This window comes from Astyanax mexicanus, chromosome 4 (assembly GCF_023375975.1).
Source record: "Astyanax mexicanus isolate ESR-SI-001 chromosome 4, AstMex3_surface, whole genome shotgun sequence".
NCBI lineage: Eukaryota > Metazoa > Chordata > Actinopteri > Characiformes > Acestrorhamphidae > Astyanax > Astyanax mexicanus.
Window position 1 is genome coordinate 15,314,440 of NC_064411.1, and position 13,464 is coordinate 15,327,903.

Sequence of the window (13,464 nt, forward strand, 5' to 3'; positions counted from 1 at the left end):
ATGAAAATTTGGTTAGAAATGTAAATGTAATTGTGCTTTTTACCCAGAAAAATGCAGTTCCACATCAATGGCTTAACTGAATCGTTTACTAAATCAGTATAGCGGACACAATGGTGTATCACAGCATCGGGTCGAAGCCCAACTTCATCAGCAGAGCCAGAGAGCAGCATAAGCTCTACACCAGCAGATTCAGAGCAGCAGCTCCAAGACCAGTGGCAGTTTTACAGAAGCTAACGTTACCCACAATTTCATCAACTCTTAGTTAAATGTTACTAAAGCCTGTAAACCAGCTATCTGAACAATATGTATCTTGTGTATCTTTCTTTTAGTCAAGATACACAAATGTATCTTGTTTTTAGTCATTTTACGTTAGCTCACTATAGCTTATGAATTAACATTTTCCCTGAATTTTCTATTTCACCTTAAATATCATAATTTCTTATTAGTTGTCGTGGAAATGTAGCTAAAAAGCCTGTGAGTAAAAAGCCTGTGTGTAAAATCACTGTGAGTAAAAAGCCTCTGTGAAGAAGAAGAATACTCCAAATTGTGATCTGACCGGAGCTCTACAGCCAGTGTTATATCTCTGATAGTCTCCTTACATTCTGTACTGCTGTGCTGTGAGTTCAGTTCAGTGCGCTGTAGCATTAGCTAAAAGCTAGCATTATTCTAATTACAACACTTAAACGATCTCGTAATTCAGAGAATCCAGTGATGTTCAGGAGTAAAATGCACACAGAATAAAACGTACAGGGTCCTAAACATATGTATTTAGCACAGAATTTGATAGAGACGAGTTTTTAAAAAGCCTTTTCATTTTTGCCATTTACAAAAACAGTTCAGATATGGAACCCCAAATATGGAAATAAACAACATGTCACAGACTTCAAAATGATGCAACTAAAAAGGCCTATAGGCTCTTTTCACACGGCTGCCATTTCTAATTGAAAGTGAGCCTGTGATGGGAGGAGGTAGAAGTAAGTCCACACTCAACAATGGTGTGGAGCACATATCTTCAGCTCTTACCACGTTTAACCACGAACGATCTAGAAAAAAAGGCTGAAGAGGGATGTTTACTTACAAGAACAGTTTGTTAAAAGGACACAGCAACTGTATAGAGGATAGGGGTGTCACGATTCTCTAAATCCTCGATTCGATTTCATTTTCGATTTGAGGGTCACGATTCGATTCGATTCTCGATTTCCTTTTTTTTTTCTTGTTATTATTTTATGCCTCATAAAATTTAAATAATATATTTATTATTATTATTATTATTATTATAAATATTATAAATATTATTATTATTATTTATTAAGATATATATGGTAATGCCATCTAGTGACTTTTTTTTGGTAGCAACAGTGTGCACTATTAAAACAAGCAGTTTATCAGAGCTGTGTGTGGATGGCTGGTGCTCACTTACATGAAGCTGCAGTTCTTCATCCAACCACTAGTCGGAGCTGCAGCAGCACAAGCCCCGCTCTCTTCACTCAGTCACTACTTCAGTACAGCCCAGCCACGGGCTACAGAGCTCAGCCAGTCCGTTTTTACTGTTTCTGTAAACAAATAAAGGTTTTAACCCCACTAACCGGATAATACAGCTCACTACAGTTCATCTTTCAGCCCAAGCAGCTAACAGCAGCAGTTTAGAGCAGCCGTCACGGAGTCACTGCTCGGATTACATTATAAACAGGTCAGTTAGCGCGCTGCTAACCTCAGGATGTTTATAACTACGGAGTTTAGTGGACACACCACGGCCGCCAGGTAAGTCTTTTAAAGGCTACTGAAGACTATTAAAGGCTATTAGAGGTTATTGAAAGCATTATTGGGGGGCAGAAATCAGTACAGGCTGGTTAGATAAGTGATGTGGTGAAACTGTGACTAGCGCTGTCACAGTGATGTTTATTAACGTCATTAAAACAGATTTTGTCAGGTATTGTCTGATAAATATTTACACATAACTTATATCTCTCCTGAAAAGCTTTTATTTTAGTCAGAAACACGCTTGTGTTTACTTTATCTGAGAGAAAGATGTTTTTTAAATTCAATGGAAAGCAACAGGTGTAGTCAATTATAAGTTTAAGATTTTTAATCCACCTCACTGTGATCTAGAGTCAGTGTTCTCAAGTCACACTGACACACGCATTTCAGCGAGTTCACACGCTCTCACCTGCGCACACCCACCCCTCCGTTAGATACAGATACAAAACCTGCGCGCCCAACCCCCGCCCCCCCTCCCCCGTTGGACAGATAAAAAACAGTGATCACACTCCCGCCGACACTCAAAACTTGAGAGCCCTGTCTATATTTCTATAAATCCGTTTTCAGTTTCTCCTCCGTGGTTGAAAGGCAGCTGTCTCTCACACAGCAGAACTGAGGGCGGGACTGCGCTCATGCAGCGGCTCTCTCTATTTAAATGAATAGGATGCGCTGTGTTGGTGCCGCGCCATTTGCGTAGCGCGCTGCGCTATTTGCGTAGCACGCGCGGGAGGGATCGTCGATCCTCTTTTTGACTTCGATACTCGAGACTAGGGTTGCAACGGTATGAGATTTTCACGGTATGATAACCGTCTCAGAAAATACCGCGGTATCACGGTTATCACGGTATCACAGTTTGTTACATATATTATTAAACTGACCCTTAAAGAAATTACAACAAAGGTTTTTTGTTCAATTAACTATTTATTGTAGAAACTACACCATCAGGTGAATGAAACCATGTTTTTCCACTACTCTTAAGGGCATTAAGAGTGTATATATATAAAAAAGTTGGTATATAACCAGATACTGCAGAAAGAGGGGATTTATTTCTGACATGATCCTCACAATAGAGATTTCTATTTTAAGGCTTTCATACCTTAAAACCTTCAACATATGAAAAACAGGCACGTCAGAATTTGAAAATAAACGCATGTAAATGAATGGCGTCTTTCACATCCAGTCCGGCCAGGACCTTTACACGGACACGTGAATCCATCGTAGCACGCACTTCACGCCTGTACCCGCGTGCCCAAATTTCGGATAACTCAGCGCTTTTGCGGGCGCTTACCGCATGGGTTGTGCACGACTACAAAGAGGTTTTTATTTATGTTCAGATTAAAATTATAAACTGAACACATACTTTGCGCTGCACAGCGGGGTGGTGTTCTCGGAGATGGGAGAACAGGTTTGATGTATTTCCTCCTTTAGCTGTGACTTTACGGCCACATTGATTACAAGCTTGTTGATTACAAGATTACAAGTCTGTTTTCAGGCTGTTTGAATGAGCGAAATATGATCAGAATTATGTTAATTAACACTAACATAGAAGCATAGAACTATTATTTAATTAAAATGATTTTTAAGAACAGCTAAACACAGTGCGGAGAAGTTCACGTGCGAGAGAGACACAGAGAGAGAGAGACAGAGAGAGAGAGAGAGAGAGATTTGCGTGTTCTGATGTGAGCTACTCACAGGTAAAGGTTCTCTTTTATCTCCTCGTGCTCATTTTAGTCCAATACATAATTCTGCAGTTTCTCAGTGTTTTCTGTCGTATTTTGCGGCTAGCGCGAGCGCTTACAACTAACACCGCGGGCCGCGAGGTGCTGCCGCGCTGCCGCTGTTGTGCCGAATCCGACTCCCTGCTCAATCCGACTCCCGCTTCGCGGACAGAATCAGCACAACACCTCCCGCTGTAGAACTGCGGGAGTGAAAACAGCGCTTATAAATAAGTTGGTTAAGTTTCACTTTCAGTTTTCGTTATTTGGTTCGTTTTCATTAACAATAATAATTGTTAATGAAGCTCTAGTCTGATGCACTTTCTGCCGTTCTCACCGCTGTGTGCTGAGTAGCTGAAGCGGAGCAGAGTTGCGCATGCGCGGGTGAGTTTCTCCGCTGGCTTGCGTTTTACCGGTAATAAGCAAACACACACGGTATGATAACCGTGCATTTTAATACCACGGTATACCGTGAAACCGGTTACCGCTGCAACCCTACTCGAGACCATGACCTCATTTCGATTCGATTTCGATAAAATATCGAGATCGTGACACCCCTAATAGAGGAGTACATCACTAATATTGAAGGAGTGTTAAGGTTTTAGCCAACATTAGCTAACCTCGCTAATCCTAGCTATCTGGCGCTGGCCCGACTCTCCAAGCCCGGTAAACAGTGCTGCTAATGCTGCTAACCCGACTCTATAAAGCCTGGTGAACATTATGTAACTATATAAATATATCATTCTGGAAACCTTAGTTCTTTAAAAAAATTCTAAAGCATTAGCAGCACTTTTGACAAGTAATAACTAGCTAATCTAGCTTAAATTTATAAGTTATGACAAGGTAACCTAGCTTTAATTTATTAGTTATAACTAGCTAACCTAGCTTTAATTTATTAGTTATAACTAGGTAACCTAGCTTTAATTTATAAGTTATAACTAGCTAACCTAGCTTTAATTTATAAGTTATAACTAGCTAACCTAGCTTTAATTTATAAGTTATAACTAGGTAACCTAGCTTTAATTTATTAGTTATAACTAGTTAACCTAGCTTTAATTTATTAGTTATAACTAGGTAACCTAGCTTTAATTTATTAGTTATAACTAGCTAACCTAGCTTTAATTTATTGGTTATAACTAGCTAACCTAGCTTTAATTTATAAGTTATAACTAGGTAACCTAGCTTTAATTTATTAGTTATAACTAGGTAACCTAGCTTTAATTTATTAGTAATAACTAGCTAACCTAGCTTTAATTTATAAGTTATAACTAGCTAACCTGCAGCATTAGCAGCACTGTTCACCAGGCTTGGAGAGTCGGGCTATCTCTATACAGTAACTGTATCCTTTTAACAAAACTGCTCTTGTTAATAAATATCCCTCTTCAGCCCTTTTTTCTAGATCGTTCGTGGTTAAACGTGGTAAGAGCTGAAGATATTTGCTCCAGAACTGATCATTTACATTAATTAAATAAACAGAACCACAACATTCCTGCACATACACAACCAAAATAATCCCAAACGATTATTAAGCATCTGAAACTGCACATATATCTATAAAATATGAAACAGAAGTAAATACAGCACATGAACACACATTTTCAGGCTCAGTCACATGTAGTGTTTTGGTGCTGAAACGGCTGAAACTCAGAGCCGACCGGAGAAGAAATAATTAATTATTAGGTAAAATATGCTACAATACCCGCTAAAAATGCACCGAAGAGTGACTAGAACTGATATAAGAGCTCATTTTGCCAGTAATTTTTCTCAAAAATACTTATTTTTGCTTAAAACAGCACTTTTTCACGGAGCTCCTCAGCTCTGTTTACCTCCTGTGCTGTATTCAAGCTCCTCTGGAGCTACGGGGGGCGCGGAGGGACAATTAATAAATATAAACACGCAGTTCTCTTGTTGGTGCAGGGAATTGTAGTTCAAAATAAAATCACAGAAAAATAATGATCTTTTTACTGTTACAACACATCAAACAACCTCCAACAAGAGAGAGAAACTTCTCCATACCTTCTGTAGTTCAGCTGATCCTGCTCTTCCTCCGGCGCTCCAGCTACAGACCCCCCAGCTCAGCCTCATCCGGGTTATGTAGAGCCCCGCCCCCTCCCCCGCTACATCACATTATACCCCACCACCGCTAGAGGGAGCCCACGAGGGAGTCCTCAATGCATGGAGCTGAATGGAGCTAAACAGCTAAAACTCTCATTTAAAACACTGTATAACTACTTCTCTGGGGTTTTCCTTTAATTTTACAAAGTAGAACAAAGTATTTCACTAAAATAGGAGAGAAAACGTACCTCTATATTTCTATTTTCTAAAACTAATGTTTTTTATTCATTAGATTTACTAGCATTACTGCTACTGATGCTGGAGTTACACACAGAACATGTTTAATAGGATTAAAACTGCAGTTTAAAAGCTTTAATAATTACCTCTGCTGTGATTAAATAGTTGTAGTTGTTCTGTTTTTAGGAAATAAGCAAAATGTTATTCTATAAAGTATCTAACAATGCTAAAAGTAATAATTTATAAATGTTTCATACTTTATAGAATAATATTTTTTTATATGTTTTTATACATTTCAGACTCTGTTGAGTGACTGAGATTCAGAGCAGATTCTGAAGTGAGTTTTTTCCTCCATAGAGATTCTCTGATTGCTCCTGTACAACTCCAACAAACAGCACTTACTAATTACTATGGAAAGATCAGTGCCGTTGTTAGAGCACCAATTGTTACATTGAATCCGGTAGACACTTTTTTTAAAATCTAAATTTCATTTAAAATATTATGGTTACATTTTATTTACATTTACCTTCTTGATGTCCTGCAGATTCTTGAAAAGGAGATCGTACTGCAGCAGATCTTGTTTGTTGCTCACCTTGTCTGAAGTCCTACTATTTATGTATTCTGAAAGCTTTCCATAAATTGAGGTCATTCACAGCTCCTCCCTGTAAAATCACTCTCTGACATCACAATAGACCATCCTGAATTCTGTAGAGAAGGGTACTTCACACTTGTAAAAGCATTTTAAACTTCATATGAAAATATCAGTTTAAAACTAACTCAACTAAAAATGATTTGTTTAAGAGTTTATTTGTTAATAGGATGATAAAATCATTTTTGACTTTTCCAAAATGAGTTCAGCAAGAATTCTCATTCTACTACAAAATATAGCCAATTTTTACACTATTTTTGTACATATTAAAGGAAGAAGTTACTGGTGCTGGAGAATACTCCAGATTATATCTGGCATCTGGTTTTGTGTAGAAATATGAGACAAACACCCCTGGTTGCTTGAGTCACTAAAAAACTACCCCAACAAATAGCACTTACCACATTTTACTCAAAGATCAGCTCTATTTTTACAATTGTTAACAATTGTGACATTTCTTTTCAACACTTTCTTCGATACAAAGATCCATTAGAACTAAGAAATCTTCTGGATTTTTTTCATATGTAAGAGTGCTTTACACCAAAAAATTACAAGTAAAAAAAAAATATATATATATATATTAATTAATTAATTAATTAATTTGATTAGTTATGTTGGTAAAAAAATATTATAAAATCATGTAGTCCATATTTAATTTAAAATTAAATAATACATTCTGATTGCTGAAAATGAACCGAATAAGGTGAGCTTTCAATTGATCAATAATACCATTTTGACTACCCCAAAGAAAAGGGATTTTTTGTGTGTCTTGTACAAATTTTGTATACATCCGTGTTGTTTTGGGTCAATTTGAAGGTTTCACAGCAGCTTCTAAACCAGTTCTCTATGTGTTCTGTCTCTCTCTCTTTCTGCTCTCTCTCTCTACTGAAAATGACGTCTAAGAAAAGGTTTTCTCTCAGTGAGGATTTCTCACATCTCTTTCACCATGACAGAGACATAGAGGAGAAAGTGTCTGAGAAAAAGGAGGACTTTAGAGAGGATCCTGATTATAATGAATCCTCCTCTGATGAGAATGAGCCCTTTACTGTAGTCTCTCAACCAATAGAAAACAGACTACCTTCCAAAAGTAAAAAGTTATTATGGTCTGTCTCCCCACTTGGAGAAAATGATAAACTTAGTGCTGCTAATGTAATCAGAATAGTTCCAGGTCTCAGCAGATACGCTGTCAGCCACGTCCAAACATAAAATCAGCATTTGAGTTCTTCAGAACACCATCAATCTAAAAGGATAAACTACTGTAGATGATACATTTAGAGGGAGGTGTGTGTATAGAGGGAGAGTTAGAAAGACTTGGATTTAATCCCACATGTAAGTCTACATTGTGTTGCTCAGTTTGGAGAGTACAAGTGAAAAGGTGAAGAAAGAACAGGTGTTTGGGCTGCAGACAGATCCAGCACGTCTCTAAACACAGTCCATGTCTCCTCCCTGTCCTACGCTTCAATAGCACAGAAACAAGGCAGGACTGATGAGATCTTAATAAACTCAGCAATATGGGATGAATGGAACAAGTAGGATCTTCTTCTTTACAATCCAGACTCCCATGTGACTGAGCATGAATTTCTGCTCATTTGTTTTTTCCTGTGGTCAAATTGGCCCCAAACAGAATACTTGTTACTATTCAAGAGAACATTAAATCTTTTTCATTACAAATGTTTATTTTTTTAAGATTCTGAAGGTAACAGGAGGATTAAAACTACCCCAAAAAATAGCAGTTATCAAATTTACTCAAAGGTCAGAACTATTGTTAAAGTAGAAATTGCAACATTTCTTTTCAACACTTTCTTTGAAACAAAGATCCATTAGAACAATAGTCCTGACCTTTGGGTAAAATTTGGTAAGTGCTATGGGGTAGTTTTAAGTGACCTAAGCAACCAGGGGTGTTTGTCTTATATTTCTACACAGAACCAGATATAATCTGACCAAAGTATTCACCAACATCAGTAACGTCTTCCTTTAATATGTGCAACATTTTGTGTAAAAATTGGCTTATATTTTGTAGTAGAATGAGAATGCTTGCTGGACTTATTTTGGAAAAGTTAAACAAGTTTTTTTTATCATTCTATGAACAAATAAACTCAAACAAATCCATTTAATTTTACAAGTAATTAGTTTAAAAACTGATATTTGAATATGAAGTTTTAAATGCTTTTACAAGTGTGAAGTACCCTTCTATACAGAAATCAGGATGGTCCATTGTGATGTCAGAGAGTGATTTTACAGGGAGGAGCTGTGAATGACCTCAATTTATGGAAAGCTTTCAGAATACATAAATAGTAGGACTTTAGACAAGATGAGCAACAAACAAGATCTGCTGCAGTACGATCTCCTTTTCAAGAATCTGCAGGACATCAAGAAGGTAAATTCAAAGAAAATGTAACCATAATATTTTTAATTAAACTTAGATTTAAAAAAGTGTCTACTGGAACCAATGTCACAACAGCACTGATCTTTCCATAGTAATTAGTAAGTGCTGTTGGTTGGAGTTGTACAGGAGCAATCAGAGAATCTCTATAGAGGAAAAAACTCACTTCAGAATCTGCTCTGAATCTCAAGCCACTTGACAGAGTTGGGAATGTACAAAAGGTATAAATATTTTTTTATTCTAAAAAGTATCAAATATTTACAATGTATTATTTTTAGCAAAGTAAAAATGTATAAATGTTTGATACTTTATAGAGTAAAAAACAGAACAACTATAACTGTTTCATCACAGCAGAGATAATTATTAAAACTGCTTTTAAACTGCAGTTTTAATCCTTTTAAATGAGATCTGTGTGTAACTCCAGCATCAGTAGCAGTAATGCTAGTACATCTACTGAATAAAAATACATTTATTTTAGAAAATGGAAATACAGAGGAATGTTTTCTTTCCTATTTTAGTGAAATACTTTGTTCTACTTTGTAAAATTAAAGGAAAACACCAGAGAAGTAGTTATACAGTGTTTTAAATGAGAGTTTTAGCTGTTTAGCTCCATGCATTGAGGACTCCCTCGCGGGCTCCCTCTAGCGGTGATGGGGTATAATGTGATATAGCGGAAGAGGGGGCGGGGCTCTACATAACCCGGATGACGCTGAGCTTCCGGGGTCTGTAGCTGGAGAGGAGGAAGAGAGGGATCAGCTGAACTACAGAAGGTATGGAGAAATTTCTCTCTCTCTCTCTCTCTCTCTCTCTCCATCACGCTGTTCTACATTCACTCCTACACCCACATCAACACCACCTTCAGCATGTGCAGCATTTACACCACCAGCACTGGATCTTCTCCTAGCTCTGCTCAGCAGTCTGCAGTAGGGGGTCGCGGAGCTGGGGATGGGGGGCTTTACAGATCATACACAGGATAACGGAACCTCACACTCCTGCCCTCCCTCCCCCACATCACTAACACACACCTGAGATAAATCAGTTCTGTGGAAATTCCTTTTTAAGTTTGTGTGATCAGTCTCTACACATTTCTTAGTTACACTAGTTTAGTTTAGTTTAGTTAATTTTCCTTTACTTAATCCGGTTCCACCACAACAGTTGCTGGTAAGTCATGTGACTCTCCCGCCAAAATAAAAGTCCACTTGTAAAATATTAAATGTAAGAATGAAAGATTTAGTGATTATAGTGAGGAAAAGTTCAGGCAAGAAGAGGAATTTCACAAGTAACATTTATTAGCTTACTGATTTAACAGAAAACTTGCTATTTCACTGTAAAAACAAACACAAATATTAGCAAATTACAACATCTTTAGCCCCGCTGTTTTTAAGAAATCCCAGTTAAACCATTACTGTGGAATACAGTCTCCAGCTGCTCTTTTGCTGATACTTTAATAATGATGATAATAATAATAATAATAATAATAACAAAAACATGAATTTGATAATAATAATAATAAGAAGAAGAATCACACTTTGAGCAACTTGACAAAAATACACAAACATTTATGTAAGAGGTTAAAAAGACTACAAAAATAATTGAAAAAGAACTACATAAAATAATATGAATTCTTACAAATTGTTATAATTGTGTTAACCTTTAGTAAACAAAAGAGACTCTTATGTTTTACACTCCTGTTGGAGGTTGGTTGATGTGTTGTAACAGTAAAAAGGTCATTATTTTGCTGTGATTTTATTTTGAACTACAATTCCCTGCACCAACAAGACAACTGCATTGGATCAACATTTCCAAAAAACACATCTTGAACTCAGGAGCGCATATCACTGTTAGCCTGAAGCCAGTGTGGTGGAAAATAATGAACTGTTATCAGGAGTTGTTAAAATGAAAAAATCAGGTTTGTGAAGCATTGATTTGGATTAATGTATTTGGTTAATGTGTGGAAACTTTTATAAATTGGTTTAAAGGAAAAAGCTTTGGACATCATCTGTCGTGATGAAGAACAAATCAAGCATCGGCAATGTGATTTGAACCAATGTGTGTCGTTTTTTCGGCACACGCCTCAAAGCTTCAGATTAAAGGGTAACATCACTCACTTAGAATGACTTAGAATCTCTTTAGTTAATTGACCTGCTTTTATTTTAATATTCAATGGCATTTTTATTTGTTTTTTCCAGAAATTAAAATATTTTCCTGAAATTCATCACCAACAACCAGGATATTTAACTAAGAGCAAAGTTAAACTGCTGAAAGAGGTGAAGCAGAAGCCTTCCTGAAGAATCTCCAGAACACGCAGAAATTGTTTGCTACATTTAAAAGACAAATGAAGCCAAGTCCCGACATGGAGAAACATCAGCACTCTGTCAAGAGTTTTACTAAACAGAGTGATCTCAAAAAACACCAGCGCATTCACACAGGAGAGAAACCACATCACTGCTCAGACTGTGGGAAGAGTTTTAATCAACAGAGTCATCTCCAACAACACCAGCGCATTCACACAGGAGAGAAACCTTATTACTGCTCAGACTGTGGGAGGAGTTTTAATCAACAGAGTACTCTCAAAAGTCACCAGCGCATTCACACTGGAGTAAAGCCATATCACTGCTCAGACTGTGGGAAGAGCTTTAATCGACTGGAGACTGTCAAACAGCATCAGCGCATTCACACAGAAGAGAAACCATATCACTGCTCAGACTGTAGGAAGAGTTTTATTACACAGAGTAAACTTAAAATACATCAGCGCATTCACACAGGAGAGAAACCGTATTACTGCTCAGACTGTGGGAAGAGTTTTACTGAACAGAGTAATCTCAAAAAACACCAGCGCATTCACACAGGAGAGAAACCGCATCACTGCTCAGACTGTGGGAAGAGTTTTACTGAACAGAGTGCTCTCAAAATACACCAGCGCATTCACACAGGAGAGAAACCGTATCACTGCTCAGACTGTGGAAAGAGTTTTAATCTACAGAGTGCTCTCAAAATACATCAACGCATTCACACAGGAGAGAAACCGCATCACTGCTCAGACTGTGGGAAGAGTTTTAATCAACAGTGTAATCTCAAAATACACCAGCGCATTCACACAGGAGAGAAACCGCATCACTGCTCAGACTGTGGGAAGAGTTTTACTACACAGAGTGATCTCAAAAAACACCAGCGCATTCACACAGGAGAGAAAAATGTCCCAAATTTGTCCCATGGCAATTAAAAGCGCAAATCATAAATTCCACCAGAAACAAATATGAACTGTATTTAACAATGGATTTTACAGGTTCAGCAAAACTATTCTTATCCAGTGATGATGTGTATAGAATTCCATGTTATGTTTGTATGTCTTGTAAGTTTGAATATTCCAGGACATTCTTTGTGAGACAGAGCTCAGTTTTTAGGTTAGTTACTGTTGCGCAGTAAGGTTACAGGCTCATTCACTCCCTCTGCTGGTGTTCTTGTTTGTCTATGGTTCAGTCCAATTAAAAATCTGTTACTATAGAGGGATATAGAGGGATATTTGGTTGTGTTGTATTACTCAAGTTTTATACTCTCTTATCTTTTCCTTATTGAATATTAAATGTTGCTTATGTTTTTTTTAATCTCCAAAGTTACTAAGAATATCCAAATAATGTAGTTTCTTAATTGTTTTTATCCAGTACAAACTATTATCTTTGTATTACTTCACCTCTATATTTACCCATGTGTGTTTTAATAAACGGCTTTTATATTGCAGATCTCCAGTCTCATTGTGTTTTCTCAACACATGTTTGACATGAAACCTATAGCCCTGAGATTGTCATATCCAGTTATATTAAGACTATGGTTTGTGTTTTTTTTCTCCTAAATCTCTTGTAATGTAACTATGCATAACCAGTCATATTAAGACTATGCTTGAAGTGCAAACAGAGACAGAACATGTTTTAAGCACAGTACAGTCTTGTTGGTCACTCTGTTACCGTTTATTGTTTCCACTGGAGCCAAAATGCAGCCAGACAAACAACTTAAAAGTAGCAGAAGCATCTTCTATGCCAGGAGTATTTAATTAGAATTCAGAATGATCCAGTTATACAAAATTCCTCGCCTGTCTCTCTGTCGCACTCGGCGTGACTTTAGTTTTCGTCCGTTCTCGTTTTTCCGCCCATTCTCGCCCAGGCTCACTATCTCCTTATAAAGGCGTTTTTTCACGGCCATGTCCCAATTCAACAGCCGGAGCAGCGGGACCGCGACCCTGACAACACGGGTTCGATCCCGCGTGAGGAGCGGTGTGTTTATTTATTTATTTTTTCCACATCTGCACAGATCTGATTGACTGAAGAGAGTGGTTGGTGATATTACCTCACACGTGATTGGTCTGTGATTTACTGCGCCGCAAAGCGTGTATACAATTAAATCCTTCTCAATAGGTTTGGGTCCGGACCCGGACCACGGTCCGCCCGTGACCTCTGTTCTATGCAAATTCCCCGAATTTTCCTCTTCTGCTCACTGCTCAACCACCAAACTCGCTGCTACTGTGTTGCCAGTTGCCAGTGTTGTATCTTAAAAAGTCCACACTAAACTGTGAGAGGTTTAAGCTTGACGAGAAATATCGTCACGTCTTAATCTCGTGAGATCTCGTGCCACGATACAGGATTTGCTATTTTACTGACCAAATGTATAAACAAAGC

General features: G+C 37.6%; 3 protein-coding genes across 10 annotated transcripts in view; 2 read left to right on the top strand and 1 right to left on the bottom strand.

The window, feature by feature from the left end:
- The window catches only part of LOC125801100 (NACHT, LRR and PYD domains-containing protein 12-like), a 318,379-nt gene that overhangs the window by 258,333 nt on the left and 46,582 nt on the right, over window positions 1–13,464 (top strand). The gene's annotated exons all lie outside the window — the stretch shown is intronic.
- Window positions 1–13,464, bottom strand: part of LOC125801430 (zinc finger protein 239-like) — a 269,977-nt gene that overhangs the window by 19,883 nt on the left and 236,630 nt on the right. For 2 of the 6 annotated variants that reach the window (XM_049478166.1, XM_049478161.1), the window contains exon 1: window positions 5,490–5,546. The exons of the other annotated variants lie outside the window; for them this stretch is intronic. The gene's annotated coding sequence lies outside the window, so the exon portion shown is untranslated. Of the gene's footprint in view, window positions 1–5,489; window positions 5,547–13,464 lie in introns of those variants that run through there. 6 annotated transcript variants of the gene reach the window in all.
- On the top strand, window positions 9,492–12,532 carry LOC111188381 (zinc finger protein 271-like). 2 transcript variants are annotated; one of them, XM_049478128.1, is made up of 2 exons: window positions 9,492–9,564; window positions 10,984–12,532. In XM_049478128.1, exon 2 carries the CDS (start codon window positions 11,130–11,132, stop codon window positions 12,015–12,017), a length of 888 nt encoding a protein of 295 aa, XP_049334085.1. In that variant the 5' UTR covers window positions 9,492–9,564; window positions 10,984–11,129; the 3' UTR covers window positions 12,018–12,532. The 2 variants fall into 2 exon arrangements, with proteins under 2 accessions (XP_049334085.1, XP_049334086.1); XM_049478129.1 differs by lacking the exon at window positions 9,492–9,564 and adding an exon at window positions 10,310–10,888.

Bases quoted from the DNA above. Each gene is read 5' to 3' on its own strand.
- LOC111188381 (XM_049478128.1), top strand. From the start codon at position 11,130: ATGAAGCCAAGTCCCGACATGGAGAAACATCAGCACTCTGTCAAGAGT.